This window comes from Helianthus annuus, chromosome 12, assembly GCF_002127325.2.
Source record: "Helianthus annuus cultivar XRQ/B chromosome 12, HanXRQr2.0-SUNRISE, whole genome shotgun sequence".
Lineage (NCBI taxonomy): Eukaryota > Viridiplantae > Streptophyta > Magnoliopsida > Asterales > Asteraceae > Helianthus > Helianthus annuus.
In genome coordinates, this window is record NC_035444.2 from 32629666 (window position 1) to 32649151 (window position 19486).

At 39.2% G+C, this 19486-nt stretch overlaps 2 protein-coding genes across 3 annotated transcripts; one reads left to right on the forward strand and one right to left on the reverse strand.

Moving 5' to 3' along the window:
• The first annotated feature begins 11811 nt into the window (after window positions 1-11811).
• On the forward strand, window positions 11812-13407 carry LOC110894631 (probable ribose-5-phosphate isomerase 3, chloroplastic). The gene is made up of 2 exons (XM_022141851.2): window positions 11812-11933; window positions 12254-13407. The coding sequence occupies exons 1-2, from the start codon at window positions 11812-11814 to the stop codon at window positions 13245-13247; spliced, it is 1116 nt and encodes a 371-aa protein (XP_021997543.2). The 3' UTR covers window positions 13248-13407.
• A 413-nt stretch (window positions 13408-13820) lies between these two features.
• On the reverse strand, window positions 13821-17809 carry LOC110894629 (anthranilate synthase beta subunit 2, chloroplastic). 2 transcript variants are annotated; one of them, XM_035980891.1, is made up of 9 exons: window positions 17725-17801; window positions 16703-16787; window positions 15739-16021; window positions 15108-15178; window positions 14984-15021; window positions 14785-14895; window positions 14508-14607; window positions 14236-14371; window positions 13821-14128 (listed from the first exon to the last, which is right to left on the reverse strand). In XM_035980891.1, exons 3-9 carry the CDS (start codon window positions 16018-16020, stop codon window positions 14024-14026), a joined length of 843 nt encoding a protein of 280 aa, XP_035836784.1. In that variant the 5' UTR covers window position 16021; window positions 16703-16787; window positions 17725-17801; the 3' UTR covers window positions 13821-14023. The 2 variants fall into 2 exon arrangements, with proteins under 2 accessions (XP_035836784.1, XP_021997542.1); XM_022141850.2 differs by lacking the exon at window positions 16703-16787 and having other exon boundaries at window positions 13842-14128; window positions 17725-17809.
• Between the last annotated feature and the right edge of the window lie 1677 nt (window positions 17810-19486).

A 19486-nucleotide genomic window follows, 5' to 3' on the forward strand; every position in this document is an offset into this window, starting at 1 on the left:
TGGTGAGAGGGTGCAAAGTACCACTCGCACTGGTTAAACCTCGCCTGGTAACTGTCTGGACCCTGATAGGGTGTTCCATGGAAGGATGACCCATCAGAGATCTCGATAGGATGGTTGGGGGTACCTCTTGCAGGTTCGATGGGATCCGTATCCTCGTCCATATCCATCGCATTATCTTCGGAGAAATGGTCCTCTGGTCCTAAAGGGTTAAAACCTACTGGTTCTTGAACATAATCTGCCGGGTTGAACTGGCCTTGGAAGAAAGGAGTAGGGTCGCCATAGGAACGGTGCGAAACAGAACGCTGGAGAGGTATGAACGAAGGTTGAGGGTTACTGGGCTCATTTTCTGAGTTTGGCCCAAAAGAGTGATGGTATGAAGGCGTCGAACTGTGTGAGGTAGACCGTCTAGCGGGCTCAAAGAGGTTCCTTCTACGCCTCTGAGGTTCTTCACTCCTTGTGCTGGAAGGAGCTCGCATGTTGGAAGGTCCGGCCTCGTGATCATTGTGAGTAGTGATCGGCCCTTTGCCTCTTCCTCCTCTTCTGATTGCTGGTGGCATATTTCCTGCTTAAGCAATTTTAAATCAACAACAAACAATAAAAGACAAACTAGAACAACAATTCGAATTTGCCCTATGTTCTTGTCTAGACTCGAGTATGTGTAATTGTGTCATTGAGATTAAACACATAAGGATAGTGTTTAATTCACTCAACGTTGGCTCTAATACCAACCTGTCACACCCCGATTTCCACACGTTTCACCGGTGGGCCCGGTGGGGGATTACCGTGACGTAGTTGGCAACAATATAGTCAAACCACACAATATTTAAATGCACAGCGGAAGCATAAAGATAGATATATTTCAACCATCGAATGTAATATCCAAGTATCACAAGTAGTCGAAATAAATCCACAGGGGATCAAAATAAAATAGAAATATTGTTCAACAGATAGTGGCATCCCAAGCATGCGAGACTCTAACGATGCTAAGGAGTGGCCAGCCTATTTCGTGTAGAACCTGCATTTAATCTTTTTGAGGAAAATACGTCAGTTTACACTGGTATATACATTCAACCGACACTTTTGTAAAAGGTTTAATAAAATTTATTTGAATGCACAAGGCACAAACTCTTTATAACTTGGGATAATTAATCAATTAAATCTTGTAAAAGAATTACATGTTCACTATGCGTTCAGTCGCCCGGGTCGTGCCGGGTTTAAGGTTAATAGACACGCCACATAGCATAAAGCCGTGGCGGGAAAACCAACGGTTATACCTTTATAAATATAGACACATTGTCGGGTGTACGCCTACACCCGCGTGTCAAGGTCGTGGCCATTTCGTAAAATGCTGCCAAGGATATCCGGGACATGGTCATTAAGCTCCCAAAGGCGTAAAGCCAACAAAACCAATTTTTAAACGGGTCACATTGATAATACCCAACTACTAATGAGTTAGGGTCAATTGCCCGACCAAGCGGTGTTTTATATACCGTAACCCAAGCCCGTATAACGGAAAATAAGTTAAGAGTATTTACCTGAGCAAGTAATAATCTCAACAAACAAATGCAAGTATCTTTTACTGGTCTCCTATTAAGAGTCCTATGCACGACCAGGGATGAGTAATGAAGACACTTGAGCTCCAGAATTGATCAGAAGTGTTGTTTGAAGGTGTCAAGAACTTGTTGTAACAAAGTGGCCTTTTATAGTGTTCATAAGTCCTTAGATCTTTGACAACAAGTGCTACAAGTGTTCTTAGATCATCAACATGTGTCCCTGAGTGCTAGGGGCCGCTTAGGGGGCGCCCATGCTCTTGCAATAATGATATAAGTCGGTTAAAACACTCAACAGTGCTTATGTCCGAATTTTCTGCATTTGGGAGGCAGACGCGGCCCGCGTAAATGATCATTCAACTTTTACGCGGCCCGCCTGAATCTCAATGTCAGAGCCCATATCTTTACTGTCAGCGCGGCCCGCGTAAGACCCTTTGCTACTTTTACGCGGCCCGCCTGAGACCTGTTAACAAGATTTTCAAATCTTTTTCATTATTGCAGTTGGCCTTTGGCCGTTCGAAGGGGTAACTTTGCACTTTGGGCCTCTTTTATTTACGTATAAGGGCCTCGTTACTTTTACTCGCGCCTTTAAGTCCTCGGTTAGTTTATTACTACTCGAAAAGTCCTAACTTTCAATGTTGACGCTTTTAACCCCTCACATACGAATCTGGTCATAACTTTCTCATTTTAAAACGGAACCTTGCGAAATTTATATCGTACATTCTAGTGAGCGTAATTTACTGTTCTAAAGTCTCGGGTTTGTTAAAGGGTCACTCAGAGGTATAACTTAAACATGTTGACACATTTGACCCCTGTAGTTTGTAATCTCTCACTTTCTTCCACATTTCATTCCGTACGATCCATGATTTATTCGTTTGAAGGGACGAGCATCATTTAGGGTTACTGTAGAGTATATTTATCCCTTGTTGACATTTTGAACCCTCGGATTCACATACTTTCAATGTTTGTCAACTTTAGTCCTTATTTAGTATCTATTACCACATGTAAACTCATGACACGTGTCAATACATTATAGGACGCAAATTTTCGAGGTGTTACATATAAGTACTCTGTTTCCTGCAAACCCCGAGATTTCACTAGGGAGAAAGGGGCAATTGATTGTATGACCTGGTTAGATGAGATGGACACAGTAGTTGACATCAGCGGTTGTGCTGAAAGGGATATAGTGAAGTATGCATCCCAATCATTCAAGGGAGAGGCATTAGCTTGGTGGAAGTCTCTCATTCAAGCTGCTGGGAAGATCCCACTATATAATCTGTCATGGGATCAGTTCGTTGCTCTCATTAAAGAGAATTACTGCCCTCAGCATGAGGTTGAAAGGAATGAGTCAGATTTCTTGTCATTGGTGATGAAGAATTTAGATTGTGAAGCTTACCTCACCAGTTTCAATACCATGTCTAGGCTGGTTCCGTATCTGGCAACCCCGGAACCCAAAAGGATTGCTCGCTTCATTGGGGGTTTAGCCCCAGAAATCAAAGCCAGTGTTAAGGCTTTAAGACCTGCTACGTTTAGGTCAGCAGCTGATCTATCTCTGTCTCTTACTTTAGATGCGGTCAGGCTAAGATCGCTAAAGAACTCCGAAGAGGGTAAGAGGAAGCGTGAGGATGATACCTCACGAAGATCTGAGAAGAAGCACAAAGGTAATCCGGACCACAAGAAGGAGTCTGGGTCCAACAGAGGTAATCAGCAGACAGAGGAAAAGCCAAAGTGCAAGACTTGCCAAAAACGCCACTTTGGAAAATGCAGGCTTAAGACCAAGTCTCAGTCAGGACCACCTGCATGTGGGTTATGCAAGTCTAAGGAGCCCAAAACAGTAGACTGCAAGAAGATTAAGGATGCTACGTGCTATAATTGTAATGAAAAAGGACACATTAAGACCAACTGCCCTAAATATGCTAAAAAGCCTGAGGAAGTCAAGAAGACCAATGCAAGGGTCTTCCGGATGGATGCAAAGGAAGCTGTTCAGGAAGACAATGTGATCACAGGTACCTTCCTCATAAATGATGTTTATGCAAGAGTGGTGTTTGATTCTGGTGTTGATAAGTCATTTGTAGACAATAAGTTTTGTGAATTGTTGAAATTGCCTGTTAAAACCTTAAGCGTGAAGTATGAGGTTGAATTAGCTGATGAAACCATAGAAACAGCCTCAACTGTGTTAGATGGATGTGTTATATCCATTAGGAACCACTCTTTTCCATTATCCTTGCTTCCTTTGAAATTAGCAGGATTTGACATAGTTTTAGGCATGGATTGGTTATCTAATAACCAAGCCCAGATCGTCTGCAATAAGAAGCAAGTGGTGGTCAAGACTCCGTCTGGTGAGTCACTTACCATTCAAGGAGATACCCGGTATGGATTACCTGAGCAAGTGTCTATACTCAAGGCATCTAGGTGTCTGAAGAAGGGTAGTGTCATTTATATGGCACAGGTGACTATTGATGAGCAGAAGCCCAAGGTTGAAGATATTCCAGTCATTTCTGAATACCCTGAGGTATTTCCTGAAGAACTACCTGGCTTACCACCAGATAGGCAAGTAGAATTCAGAATTGACATCATCCCCGGAGCAGCACCTGTTGCAAGAGCACCTTATAGGTTGGCACCAACAGAGATGAAGGAATTGAGGACACAACTAGATGATTTGCTAGCTAAAGGTTTCATTAGACCTAGTTCGTCTCCTTGGGGAGCGCCAATCCTATTTGTCAAGAAGAAGGATGGGTCGATGCGTCTGTGCATCGATTACCGTGAGCTTAATAAGGTTACTATCAAGAATAGGTATCCTTTGCCCAGGATCGATGATCTGTTCGATCAGCTACAAGGGGCAAGTTATTTCTCAAAGATCGACTTGAGGTCAGGTTATCATCAACTGAAAGTTAAAGATGAAGATGTGCACAAGACTGCATTTAGGACTCGTTATGGTCAATTACGAGTTCCTAGTGATGACTTTTGGGCTCACTAATGCACCTGCCGCATTCATGGATCTCATGAATCGCGTCTGCAAGCCCTATCTAGATAAGTTCATCATCGTCTTCATCGATGACATTCTCATTTACTCAAAGAATCAAGCTGACCATGAGAAGCACCTCCGTTGCATTCTGAAACTGCTTCAACAAGAAAAGCTTTATGCCAAATTTTCAAAGTGTGAATTTTGGCTTCGAGAAGTCCAATTCCTTGGACACGTTGTTAGTGAGCGTGGTATCCAAGTGGATCCCGCTAAGATTGAAGCTATTACGAACTGGCAAGAGCCAAAGACACCTACGGAGATTCGCAGCTTTCTAGGACTGGCAGGATACTACAGGCGATTTATTGAAAACTTCTCAAGAATTGCAGCACCCCTGACTCTTCTAACTCGAAAGAATAGCAAGTTTGACTGGGGGGCCTAAGCAGCAAGAATCTTTCGATGTTCTGAAGCAGAAGTTGAGCAACGCTCCAGTACTGACGTTGCCTGATGGAATTGATGAGTTTGTAGTATATTGTGATGCATCACACACCGGGATGGGATGTGTGCTTATGCAGAAAGGCAAAGTTATTGCCTATGCTTCACGTCAGTTAAAGGTACACGAGAAGAATTACACCACCCATGACTTGGAGTTGGGTGCCGTTGTATTCGCACTAAAACTGTGGAGGCATTATTTGTATGGAACCAAGTGTGTGATCTATTCTGATCACAAGAGCCTTCAACATTTGTTTAATCAGAAGGACTTAAACATGAGGCAGTGACGGTGGATGGAAACTTTGAATGATTATGATTGTGAGATAAGACACCATCCTGGCAAGGCGATTGTAGTCGCCGATGCCTTAAGCAGGAAGGAGAGAGTGAAACCTATATCAATGCCAAGAGCATTGAGATAAAGAATAGCTTGAATGAAAGGTTGTTAGCTGCGTAGAAGGAAGTTGTATTGGAAGCTAACTATCCTGATGAAAAACTAGGAGTAACTGAGGAGCAGTTATCCTATGGTAAGGACGGAATCCTGAGGTTAAATGGATGAATATGGATTCCAGTTTATGGAGGACTTCGGGATGTCATCCTCCAGGAAGCCCACAGTTCCAAATATTCCGTTCATCCTGGAGCTGATAAGATGTACCAGGATCTGAAGGCAAATTATTGGTGGATAGGCTTGGAGAAGTCTATAGCCGCCTATGTAGCTAAATGTTTGATGTGCGCACAAGTCAAAGCTGAACATCAAAAGCCGTCAGGTTTGCTACAACAGCCTGAACTTCCCACCTGGAAGTGGGAAATGGTGACAATGGATTTTATCACCAAGTTGCCAAAAACAAAGAAAGGGAATGATACTATTTGGGTGATAGTAGATAGATTGACTAAGTCAGCACATTTCCTACCCATCAAGGAGACTCACAGCTCCGACATATTAGCCCAATTGTACGTAGATAAGATTGTATCTCTTCATGGCGTACCAGTATCTATTATCTTTGACAGGGATACTAGATACACCTCACATTTTTGGAAAAGTTTCCAACAATCTTTGGGCACGCACTTAAATTTTAGTACGGCTTACCATCCTCAGACGGACGGACAGAGTGAGCGTACCATCCAAACTTTGGAAGACATGCTTCGTGCATGTGTGATTGACTTAGGTGGTAGTTGGGATAACCACCTGCCATTGATCGAGTTCTCCTATAACAATAGCTACCATACAAGCATTCAGGTTGCGCCTTTTGAGGCATTATATGGTAGGAAATGCAGAATGCCTATTTGTTGGGCAGAAGTAGGAGAAGCTCAGTTATCAGGACCTGATATAGTCCTTGAAACGACGGACAAGATTGTCCAAATTCGTGACCGCCTGAAAGCTGCCAGGGATAGGCAGAAAAGTTATGCTGATAAAAGGCGAAAACCTCTAAAGTTTGAGGTTGGTGATAAAGTCTTGCTTAAAGTATCACCCTGGAAGGGGGTGATGCGATTTGGTAAGAAAGGTAAGTTATGCCCAAGGTATATAGGACCATTCGAGATCATCGAATGTGTAGGAACAGTGGCTTATTAGTTAAACTTACCCGAAGAGCTCAGTGGTATTCACAATGTATTCCACATCTGCAATCTGAAAAAATGTCTAGCTGATGAATCGCTAGTCATACCACATACAGATGTGCATATTGATGAGAGCTTGAAATTTGTGGAAAAAACTTTGTCGATCGAGGATCGACAGGTTAAGAAGCTTCGAAGGAAGCAAGTGCCAATTGTCAAGGTTAAATGGGATGCCCGCAGAGGTCCCGAATACACGTGGGAGGTAGAGTCCACAATGAAAGAAAAGTACCCTCATTTATTTCAGTAAATCTCGAGGTCGAGATTTCTTTTAAGGGGGTGAGGATGTAACACCTCGAAAATTTATGTCCAATAATATATTAACACGTGTCATGAGCTTAAAACGTGTAAAGAATTACTTTAGAGGGACTAAAGTTGACAAACAAAGAAACTACGTGAATAAAAGGGTTCAAAATGTCAACAATGGATAAATATATCTTTAAATAACCCTACATGATGTTTATACCCTTAGACGAATGAATCATGGATCATACGAAGCTAATTGTGGAAGAAAGTGAGAGATTACAAACTACACGGGTTAAATGTGTCAACATGTTTAAAGTATACCTCTGAGTGACCTTTTAGCAAACCCGAAGCTTTGTAACGATAAATTATGCTCACTAGAATGTGTGATAAAAATTTCACAAAGTTTCGTTATCGTATGAGAAAGTTATGATAAAATTCGTATGCGAGGGGTTAAAAGCGTCAACGTTGTAATTTAAGGCCTTACGGGTGATCACAAGGTTAACCGAGGACTTAACGAAGTTTGGATAAGTCTTAAGACCCTTAAAAGTCAATTTAAGGGGGTGAAAATGCAAAGAATAAAGTGAAAACCATGTTTGGAAGGACCAGGGGCTGAAATTGCAAATAAGTGAAACTTATGTGACCTGGACCCGACCCTCATACCGGCCACGTAAGTCCCCTATGGACCTTACGTGGGCCGCGTGACCCTTACAGCATCGGAAAACACAGGCAGGTGCTTGTTAAAGCCGTTTAACCGACTTAGAAGCTTGGTTTTTAATACCCGGGGCTTGTTTGATGGTTTAGAAGGGCCTAGGGACACTTGGGATGATCAGGAATCATCCCATAGACTTATTTGTCATGATCTAATGGCATCAAAGTTCCTATATAAGAGCTCCAAACTTGCAAACTTTGAACACTTCATTTCAAAACTTTCACAACTCTTTTTCTGGAGGTTCCTGGAGCTCAAGACCCTTCCTAGTGATCATTAGCCGTGCATAGGACGTTGGTAAGTGTCATTAACCTTCTGTAATTCAGTTTTGCTTAGTTAATTAGCTTAAAGTCAAACCATCGTAATTAAGGTTTGACTTCGAGATTAATCAATATTTGTCCAGTCAAATCTCGAATTGAAAGTACCTATGAGTTGGTAATTATGTGGGTAATAAACCCTTAAAAGGGCACCCTCTGATTCCCACTCTAACTAGGTCAATTGTCGGGTCAAAGGTAATTATAAAAAGTCAACAGAAAGCTTATTTTGGCATAAATGCATAATTAGCAATGTAGAAGCTATGCAACCTGTTTTGTCATTAATATAACTTTGTAATTAATGTAAGAACATGTCTAAACATGTTCAACTCGGCAATTTTCAGTTTAAGCTCGGTTCGAAACCGGAAGTCGGAAAAGTAGACTTTTGCTTTGACTTTCAGTTCTGACCCATTAGAGCATGGTATAGAAATGCCTTAGAACCTTATTAGGACCAGGTTACATGTTAGTATAACCCTCTGTGATTATACAACTTGGTTCATTAGTTATCTGATTCATATGCATGTTTCCGTTAAATGCTTAAATATTGACTATTATGCCCTTTTGACCTTAAAACATGATTTTGAAAATATAAAAGAATAGAAACCTTAGTTACTGATTTATAGACTTGTCCCTAAAATATGACATCAGTTTGAGGTCTAGATTAAGAGTTATGCTCATTAGCGTAAATGAAAAACCTTTTTATTAATTAAACGGCATAATTAGCATATAGCCTATCTAAACCCAATTTTTGATACCAAACTTTTTTACCTACTGATATAAAATAATATTTTGGGATTTTTGAAGATTTTTATTTATTTTTAGGCTGAGCATAACATAGGGTTCTATGCTTGATTCGGTTATTGTCGGTTTTGCCCTTTCGGCCTATAAAATGAGTTTTACAAATCTTTTTGATACCAAACCTTCTTCTACTGATCCAATATGATAAATAGAATATTTTAAGCCTTCTGGATAATAAAAATATCAGCTTTTCTTATAAAACCAGGAAATCGCTTAAAAACGCCTTTTTAAGCATTTTTAACGCATAGTATGTATTAAAACTATTTTAAACATATAAGGTTTGATGCCTACTGATATTTTCAGTAAATATTTATATTTTAACAGTAAGCAAAAGCTTTAAACTCAGATTTCCTGTTTTGACCTTTTTAGCTTATGTGAAATTACCAAAGTGCCCCTACGGTGCATAGTTTGGTTATAAATGATAAAATTCACATATAAGTAATACCCTACTGTTATAACTTGTTAAATTAAATATTTTTACTGATTATATCAGACCTGTAACTCATTTTGATATTTAAACTCTTTTATAACCTTTAAAATGACCAAAATACCCCTACGGGGCATAGTTTGAGTTTAAAATCGTTTTGGGCATAATAGAAGATATCTTACGGATGTCACAACATATCTAAGGCATATTAACTTAGGAAACTTGCATATGACTCATTTGGTTACCCGTTACGCATTTTCGCGTTCGGATCGGCTTATGTGATTAGTTTGCATAAATTAGCCGAAACGGGTCAAACCTTATCATTTTCATCTCAAAATCCAGAATGTGTTTAGTTTACCCATATTAAACAAGTATCCAAGCTTGTCGGGTCTAAACCACATTCTAATCCGGTCCTCGCTTAATCATGTGTTTCGGACCGTATCTTCTTTTAAAACTAACCGGTCTAAGTCTAGGCTTAATTAAAGACCCGTTAGGATTCTAATAGGTTATTAAAAACCTTCGTTCCAGATTAGGAGCCCAGTAAAAGCTACGTGCACTTGTTGTATTTGATTTATACTTTGCTCAGGTAAATACTCTTAACTTATTTTCCCTATACGGGCTTGGGATACGGTATTATAATAATACCGCTTGTTCGGGTATGTAGTCATTTAAATCGGATTGTGATTAATGCATTTACATATCTCGTTTAATCCGTGTTATTTGGTGTATGGCCTTTGGGGGTTAAATGACCATGTCCCGGATATCCTTGGCATCATTCAAAGAAATGGCCACGACCTAAGCATGGGGTGTAGGCGTACACCTGACAGTTGCATTATGTAAAAACTGGTAATCCACTTAAAGGAATCAACCTTATGGGCATTATACCTGTGGCGTGTCAGTTAATCTTGTCCGGCCCTACAAACCGGCCCTAATGGACGACAAATAAGTAAAACTGTATACAAGATTATTTTAAAATAATTGTCCCAAGTTATAGAAGATATTTTTGCCTAAGTGCATTCAAATAAATTTTCAAACTCTTTTCAAAATGAGTCAGTTAAGTTGTATTTACCAGTGTAAACTGACGTATTCCAAAAAGGCTAAGTGCAGGTACTATACTATTGGCTGGCTACTCCAAGCATCAATAATCAAGTCTCGCAAGCTCTAGATGTTAAAGTCTGTTGAACAATTTCCTTGTTCTTTCGATCCGCCTGTGGATCATTTTCAACTATCTTGTGATACTTAATATTACAATTTATTCGGTTGAAATGAATCTATCTTTTGCTTCCGCTGTGCATTTAAATTTGTGTTGTTTGACTATGACGATATCAACTACGTCACGATACTCCCCACCGGGCCCACCGGTAATACGTGGAAATATCGGGGTGTGATAGGTGGATCGACGAGAAATAGGACAACCTGCCCAGTCTGTGTTTGAGAATCCAGATATACGCCCATTTCCATCTTCTGTAAAATCGCCCACACGATAACGACCCTGATCAGAATATAAGATCCCTAGACCTGGTGTGCTCTTGAGATAGCATAAGACATGAATGGCAGCATCCCTGTGTCCCGTATATGGAGTGGCCATGAACTGACTTAGGACATTGACGACCTATGAGATATCTGGTCGGGTCACAGTTAAGTAGCTAAGTTTTCCAACCAATCGTCTGTATAGCTCAGGGTCTTTCATTAGACTTTCGTCCTCTTGAAGGAGCTTCCTTGTGGGAAGCATAGGACTGTCAACCGGTTTGCAACCCAGTAAGCCATACTTAGTTAGCATATCAAGGACATACTTTCGTCGATAGAGAAGTATTTCTTGTAGGGAACGAGATGCTTCTATGCCAAAGAAGTACCATAGATCGCCGAAGTCGCTAATCTAAAACTAAGACCAAAGGAATTGTTTGAGCGTGGTAATCCCATCTTCATCATCCCCTGTAACTATGATATCATCTATATAAACAACTAAGATGATCTTTCGTCCCTAATAATGTCTGAAGAATATGAAGTGATCATATGTACTACGAACCATTGCAAATTCTCCCATAACATTAAAAAACCAACCAAACCATGCCCTGGTAACTGTTTAAGGCCATATAGAGAAGGACGCAGTTTGCATACCTTGGATGCCTCCTCCTCAACAATGAACCCTGGTGGTTGCTCCATATAAACCTCCTCCTCAAGAACTGCTAAGAAAGGTGTTCTTGACATCAAGCTGGTGGAGCGGCCAATGATAAATAGCAGCAAGAGCAAAAAAAATGTGAACATGGAGCATTTTGGCAACTGGGGAGAAAGTCTCGTTATAATCAATACCATAAGCCTGAGAGTAGCCCTTAGCTACCAGACAAGCTTTCAGACGATGTAGAGAACCATCACGGTTAAGTTTAACAGTGAAAACCCAGCGACAACCAACAACACACTTACCAGGAGGAAGCGGCTCAAGATCCCATGTATAATTACTTCGTAAAGCCCCAATTGCTTCTTCTATATCCTGACGCCGTCCTGGATGAGCAAGAGTTGTCATCACATTTTTGGGAATCGGATAGGAATCAAGGGAAGTGGTGAAGGCATGAGATTCTGCAGAGAGGTGAGTGTAAGAAACATAATCCTGGATGGGATAACGGGTGGTATGTCTAGGATCCTTTCGGAAGGAAATAGGTATATCAGGATATGGTGCACCAGGAGGATCATAGGTAACAGTTTCTGGCAATTGGGAGATGGGTTCAGTGTCAGGTGGTGGAAGTATGGACGTACCAGATGTAGAGGCAGGTTCTGAATCAAGAGCCTCTGATGTTGAATGCTTACCTCGCCGAACATATCTGAAGAGTAATGGTGGAGGGTTTGTTGGTAGGCCCGAAGCTGCAAGACTTGGAACTGTTGCGTCTGAGACCAGAGGGGTTGACAGAATAGTTTACATTGAGTTCAATCGGATACGTCGAAACACGTGTTTTTATATCGTTAACACATCACATAACGTTTGGACTAATTCATTCGATGTTTGCGATGTAACGCGCAGCAACGCGCACGGATCTTATTGCTACTAGTTGATATATAAACAAGCTTTTTTCTTTTTTAAAAATGGGTCAAAACGTGAAGAAACAAAGTCTGATTGCCAAATTGAAAATTGCATTCTTAAAAAAAAAAAAAAAAAAAAAAAAGGAGACCCTTTTTCAATAAAGGACAAATTGGAACTACAAACAATCACTTGATTAATCATCGGATAATCAGAACCAGAACAGATCCATTTGTCAGCAACCCAACACCACATTCACCTACCACTTCCGTCAACCATGTCTTCCCTATCCTTCCTCTCCCGTCCACCCTCCTCCACCCTCCTCCGCCACCACAACACCACCCTCACCACCACCACCCGCACCCACTTCCTCCCTCTCAACCCCCCAAACACCTCACCTTCAAAGCCTTCTCCTCCCCATCCCCTATCCAACCACTAACCCAAGACGACCTCAAAAAACTCGCCGCCGATAAGGCGGTCGAGTACGTCCAATCCGGCATGGTCCTTGGCCTCGGTACAGGCTCCACCGCCGCCTTTGTGGTATCGAAAATCGGTGAATTACTCGCCTCAGGCGAGCTAAAAGACATCATAGGCGTTCCCACATCGAAACGGACCCAAGAACAAGCTGCATTGCTCGGTATCCCCTTATCGGTCCTCGATGATCACCCGAAGCTCGACCTTGCAATCGATGGAGCAGATGAAGTTGACCCTGATCTTAACTTGGTTAAAGGCAGAGGTGGTGCACTCCTTAGGGAGAAGATGGTTGAAGCAGCTTCGGATAAGTTTGTAGTAGTTGTCGATGACTCGAAGCTTGTTTCGGGCCTTGGTGGGAGCGGGTTGGCAATGCCGGTTGAGGTTGTGCAGTTTTGTTGGAAGTATAATTTGATCAGGCTGCAAGAGTTGTTTAAACAAGAAGGGTGTGATGCAAAGTTGAGGTTGAGTGATGATGGGAAGCCTTATGTTACTGATAACATGAACTACATTGTGGATTTGTATTTCAAGACTGCGATTAAGGACGCCTGGGCTGCCGGAAAAGAGATTTCGGCTTTTGAAGGAGTGGTGGAGCATGGGTTGTTTCTGGATATGACCACCGCGGTTATCATCGCCGGAAAAGATGGTGTTAGTGTGAAGAGTAAGTGAGATGTTGTTCATGTGTTTAGTAACTGAAAGATCAGATGAATGTGCGACAGTGTTGAGATGTTTATCTTTCTCATGTATTTAGAGGTTTATGTCCCAAATCATTTTGACTTGTGTATCCGAAATTGTGTTTTTGAGGCAACGGTGTCAAAAACTTCTGTAATCCCGTATAGTATAGTCAAACATGTTATCTAGAGACAAATCAGTTTTTTTTTTGAATACCGGTCCGGTTACCGATTATTAAAAAACCGGTTAGGTTTTTAAAATGGTTAGAGGAGATGTGAACCCAAACCGGTAACAACCGGTTCGAATCAGTTTTTAAACCGGTTTGGGATTAAGAAAAAAACCGGGTTTTTTTTCTACAAAACTGGTTTTTAACCGGTTTCAAATATCGAGATAACGAATTGGTATCCACAATCCGCCGGGTCGAGTCGGTTTGTGACCGGTTTTTCAAAAAACCGGTTTTTTTTTACAAACCAGATCCGGTTATTTGGGTTTTTTCTTTCGAACCGGTTTTTTTGTACATGTCTAGTTAAAAGGATAAATGGGTAATGAAGAGGTTGAGGGGTCAATCTATTTAACACTAAACACAGCCTGTTTATTAAAGAGGTTGGATGTAACAAACCAAAAACGGGTTATTTCAACCATTAATTATGGGCCGTATCAAGAACGGCAACCCCTAAATTTCATTTGAAACATAACGTTCTAAACAAAGTTGATCCATAATCACCAAAGTTTCAAAATATGATCAACCAAATATACTGCAGTTGTTGATCAAACTAAGGAGCAGAAACAGCTTCCTTGCTTTCGATTAGCTTGATGAAGTTGGCAACAATTGTTTTGCCTTCGGGCGTTATAATGCTCTCCGGATGGAACTGCACACCCTGCGATCAAGACGACATCATATCAAGAATTCAATCATATATGAGAAAACAAAACAACATTCTCAAATGAACCCTTATGCCAAAAAAAAAAAAAAAAAAAATTGTACCAGCAAATGTCGATACACTTTATGGCGAGCAGCCATTACAAGCCCATCCTCGGTCCATGCTGTAATTTCAAGTGAATTACTAGGAAAGCTTTCCTTGTCGATCACGAGGCTGTGATATCTACCAACGGTAAACGGGCTGGACAAAAATGCAAACAAAATTAGTAAGAGTATAACCCCCTTTAAGGCTAAAAAGGTTCTATAGTGCAGAAACTATAGTTTTAATATATCCAAAAAAACAACTACAATCAAATGTCGGAACTGACTGAACGTACTTCGATATGCCTGCGAACAAACCATCTTCCCCGCCCTCATTATGATAAACCAGTGAACTTTTTCCGTGCATGACACCATAAGGAGACCGCACAATTTTCCCTATAAAAGTTTTACCTTGTTAGCACAGACGACAAAATTATATATAAAAAAATTCAGTAATAGTAAAGATCACGCAAGAATAAGCAAACATACAGCCGTTAAGAAGACTGAATCATCTTTTATTCAGAAAACAAGAAACAAAGAAAGAAGCTAATGACTATAATTCAAAAAGTTAACCTCCAAACGCTTCACCAATGCACTGTAATCCCATGCATACACCAAACAGAGGTACTTCAGGTCCAAGTTCCAGCACGGTCTGTAATGATATGCCGGAATCTTGCGGTGCGCCTGTGGAAAGGGAATTGTACTGTATGAAGTAGATTGATATTGTGACGGTAAAGTCCCGGAAACGAAATAGGAACAATCATGTTCTTACCTGGTCCCGGTGATATAAGAATACCTCTCGGATTTTTCCTATAAAACAGAACATTAGATACCCAAAATCAGTTGACTAGTATCCAGTTAAAATACATAGATGATGAAGCTATTAGAGTGATTACTTCCTCAATTCATCAACGGTAAGCTCATCATTCCTGTAAACCTCAAAGTTGCAGCCCAGCTCTCCCATATACTGTATATTATAGAGACACATTAGTATATATTATAAAAGTCAACAAATAGTTGTGTGCAAGCAAGCAAACCGCCACATGAAACTGTTTAGAAAGCAGTGATACATGACAAAAAGGTTAGAGTAAAATGTCATTTTCGTCTGTGGGGTTTGATTAGTTTTGTGATTTTCGTCCAAAAGGTTTGTTTTTTCGCATCTGGATCCAAAAGGTTTGAAATCTTGCCATTTTTATCCGGCTCGTTAACGTCAACCATTTTCTTCGTTAAGTCAGGGGTATTTTCGTCTTTTTTGTTAACTCAAAGGGCAATATGGTCTTTTTACATAAAATGAAAACGACCAAATTGCCCTTCAAGTTAGCAAAAAAAAAACGGAAATACCCTTGACTTAACGGAGAAAAATGGATGGAGTTAACGGACCGAATGAAAATGGCAAGATGTCAAACCTTTTGAATCCAGATGCGAAAAAACAAACCTTTATACCAAAGTCGCAAAACTGGCCAAACCTCAGAGACAAAAATGGAATTTTACTCAAAAAAATTACAACAAACATGTTTATTAATTCACCTGGCAAAGGTTATAAGTGAAGCTGTCATAATTGTCGATGACAACTATAGGACTGTTATTTTTGGCCATGGCACCGATCGAGTTCGAAGATTGTTTTTCGGAAACAGCATGGCATAATCTTGGAAAAACTTTAGCTTCCTTTGACCGTGCACCGCGCATCGTAACATCATTTACAGGGAGGAACTGTGGGGCCCTGTTGAGAGATTGGGTATTCTGTGGCAGCAATGAAGATCTAACTCGAATGGATGAGTTTTGAGGCAATGTAGAAGCCACCATCATCATCCTGCAAGTTTAAAGCCAACGCCTTGACAAACTATAGGCTAACATCAAATATTCGATCCAAACAGAAAGAATATACTCAAGCATTTGACAAAATGCATTGCTTTATTTTTAACAATATTCAAAATTCTCATTAATAAATAAATACGAAACGATTTAAAACAGATACGATTACAGACTAATGGCAGGTAGACGAGCAACAAGTTGCGCCGCTACCCCCTTCTGAATAGCAAACCCTACCCTGCTAAACATAAAATTATGCCCCTTAACATGCGCGGTGTTATTGTTTACCACTGAATGTGGAACTATCTAAGTCATTGATAAAATCTTAACCAGTATACCTGAATAAACTATAACCTAGAACATCTGAGCATAATAATCTTATTCAACTATGCTTATGATTTTTACTAATTATCTGATTAACCAATTATTATACACAAGATGTTATTCCTAAATCCTCACACAGCTAGGGTCCATATTTCTAACATTTAATAAACGAATTGAAAACAGGTTTAATTGTTTAATTAAGTGGATTGAACAAATCAACCCAAACATGACCCGTTTATTAAAAACCTATTTTTTGTTCTTATAATCAAGCCATAAACAATTTATTAAAAAAAAAAAAAACAACAACCAGGTTTTGGTGTGTGTGTGTGTGTGAGAGAGAGAGAGAGAGAGAAGTGACCTTGTGTTGGTTGCAATGGAAGCTCTGTTCTGTGTTCTCAGATGAAATTGGGGAAGATGAAGCTTGCACAGAATTTGTTGGGGGTCTGAACTTTAATAGTGTTTGTTTTCAGAAAATTCAATTTGGTCAAACTATTAACTTTAACGTATTTTAGTTAATTTATTTTATAATTAGTATATTGCCTTATTTGTTTAATGTTTTATGAGTGTTTTTATTTATTAATTTGTTGGGGATTGGGGACTTATTCTCTATCTCCCTCTATACATAGATAGAGTGAAAAGGGATGTGGGAACAAGATAACCTTTTTTAGCAACAAAACACGCACGCGACATGCTAGGGATTAGAGATGCTAATAGGTCAGGTTCGGGTAGGACATTGGTAATTTTAGGCTTAATGTATTTTAGTTAATTTGTACAATTTCTTTTATGGGGAGTAGAACTAGGAAATATATATTAACTATAATGGCACAGTTTTAAAAGACTTTACATCTAAATATAGGTTTATATGGTTTTCGGCTTCCTATTTCCGTCTTGGTGATTATCCTATTTAGGTTGCCTTCTGTTTGGTGTTTTCAATGAAAGTTAAGTTTTAAAAAATCTAAATTTAGGTGCATAGTGCATGACAACAATGTATTAGTTTCCGTAACATAAGAGCTTATAAAAATCAATACAGTGAATTAGAACTACATAAATTGAAAAATCATTAAAGTTATACTTCTAATATCTTAATTAAAATGATTAATATCTTAATTAAAAATCATTAAAAAGTTATACTTCTAATATCCTACGGGTTTTACATACAATTACATGATTACGTGATTACATAATGTTACGTAATTATATAATACGCTTTATACTCAAAACAGTTATAACGTTAATTACAAAAGTATATACTATTGTACAGAATTTTTCCAAACACACAAGATGACCTAACTAATCATCGATTAACAAAAGTAACTAACAATCGTTTAACTATAACCAATCAATCATACATATATATCGAAAAACAAAAGAATTTGTTACCTTATGTTGCAATGGCTGGTTGAAGTTCTGTCTGTTGGGAGGGAACTAGGGAAGATGAAACTGTAAATAATTTGTTGGGAATTGGGGACTTAATATGTTAGAAGTATATATAAATATAAAAATATTTTGAATTAAATGGTAAAGTAATAAAGTTATACTTTTAGTATCTTTATTATTAAAATGGTTGATGAATTTGTTTAACGGATTTACCAAGTGCATTGTATCTTTTGATGTATGAATTTATTAATAATTTTTATTAGGAAGTATTTTAAAATTTAATAAATAATGTAAGGAAGATATGAATTTACTAACTTTAAGTATTTACAAATTTACCTTTTTCTGTGATTCAATTTAAAAAAGAAAAAAATGCAATTGCTAATGTGTTTTAACAACTTTTTATTAAAAAAAAAAAAAAACACTTTCAACTAATAAAATGAAGATATAGATTAGTGTGTTTGTGTAAACTCATAAAAATAAAGATTTATAAGAACTTATATTTTATAAATCATTAAACTAACTTGTTGATATGTTTTAATTTAACTTATATATGTATAGATAATATAACTTATACATGATCTACAGATTAACTTGTTAACTTTTTAAAATTTCAATATAAATGAATAAACATTGTATTTCAAACATTTTGATATATTTTAATATTTAAAAATGAATTTTGATATATTTGATATATTTTAATATTTTAATATTTAAAAATGAATTTTAATAATATTTTTTTTTGTAAAACCATCTCCTTTTTCATACAACTTTATTATTAAACCTGTCGTTAGTCATGTAAACCGAATCACAACAACAATAATAATATCTGTTTGGTATGGGGTAATGGAATAGACGAAGGAATGTAATGGACGAGGTAATGGAATAAACGAGGGAATGCAATGGATCATTACCATTCCATATCTTATTTGGTTATCATGTGAATGGAATGAATTATTATTATGTATTGTTCGGTAGACAAGAAAAACGGAGTAATAAAATTAGCGGTGAGTGGTGGTGGTGGTCGGTGGTAGTGATTGTGGGTGGTTATAGGTGGCGGTGGTGGGTGTCGGCTGCGGCGATGGGTGGTGGTGGCGAGTGGCGGTGCGGCGACGACGACGAGTGGTGGTGGCGACAAGGTGGCCGTTGGTGGTGGGTGGAAGCAAAGGTGGCGGTTGGTGGTGGCGGCGGCGGTTGGTGGTGGTGGCGTCGACGATGGGGGTGGGTTGCGACGGCGAGTGGCGTTGGCGGTTGGTCGCAGCTGTGGGTGATAACGGTGGCGAGTGGGTGGCGGCGGCGGTGGTGGCTATCGGGGTGAGGTGGTTGTCACACCCCAACCGATGGCGGAATCATCGGGGCATGGCACTGAGCGAAACAGATTGTCCAGAAGTTTCCACAACAACTATTAATACTATTCAGTTAAATGATACGTCCCATACCGTATCCCAAATAATAAAATAAATTATTACAGATAACAACCAGTCAAGTATACTGTTCCGACAACTCAGATTTAAATAAAATAAAATATTGTTTCTACTTCAAAAGACCCCTAGTTTGACTGCTACAGACAACTATTTGTTGGGGGCTCTAGACGCTTTATTCTAGCCTCGCTTCCCTAGCAAGAATGCATCTTAAACATCTGTCACATGCGTTAAGATAAAGTCAATACATATAATGTAAAGGTGAGCATACAAGTTTAATAATAGAGTTCGAAATAGTTTACGCATAACCAACACGTACACAGAGGAAAACGAAGCATGTTAATTAT

What these genes read in the sequence shown, in the direction of transcription:
- LOC110894629 (XM_035980891.1), bottom strand. Translation starts at nt 16,020, where the DNA reads ATGATGATGGTGGCTTCTACATTGCCTCAAAACTCATCCATTCGAGTT. An exon ending in TCTTATATCACCGGGACCAG is followed by an intron (nt 14,896 to 14,983) that starts GTAAGAACATGA and finishes CCCTTTCCACAG; the next exon opens with GCGCACCGCAAGATTCCGGC. An exon ending in CATTGGTGAAGCGTTTGGAG is followed by an intron (nt 14,608 to 14,784) that starts GTTAACTTTTTG and finishes AAACTTTTATAG; the next exon opens with GGAAAATTGTGCGGTCTCCT.
- LOC110894631 (XM_022141851.2), top strand. Translation starts at nt 11,812, where the DNA reads ATGGGTTCAGTGTCAGGTGGTGGAAGTATGGACGTACCAGATGTAGAG. An exon ending in CTGAAGAGTAATGGTGGAGG is followed by an intron (nt 11,934 to 12,253) that starts GTTTGTTGGTAG and finishes AAAAAAAAAAAG; the next exon opens with GAGACCCTTTTTCAATAAAG.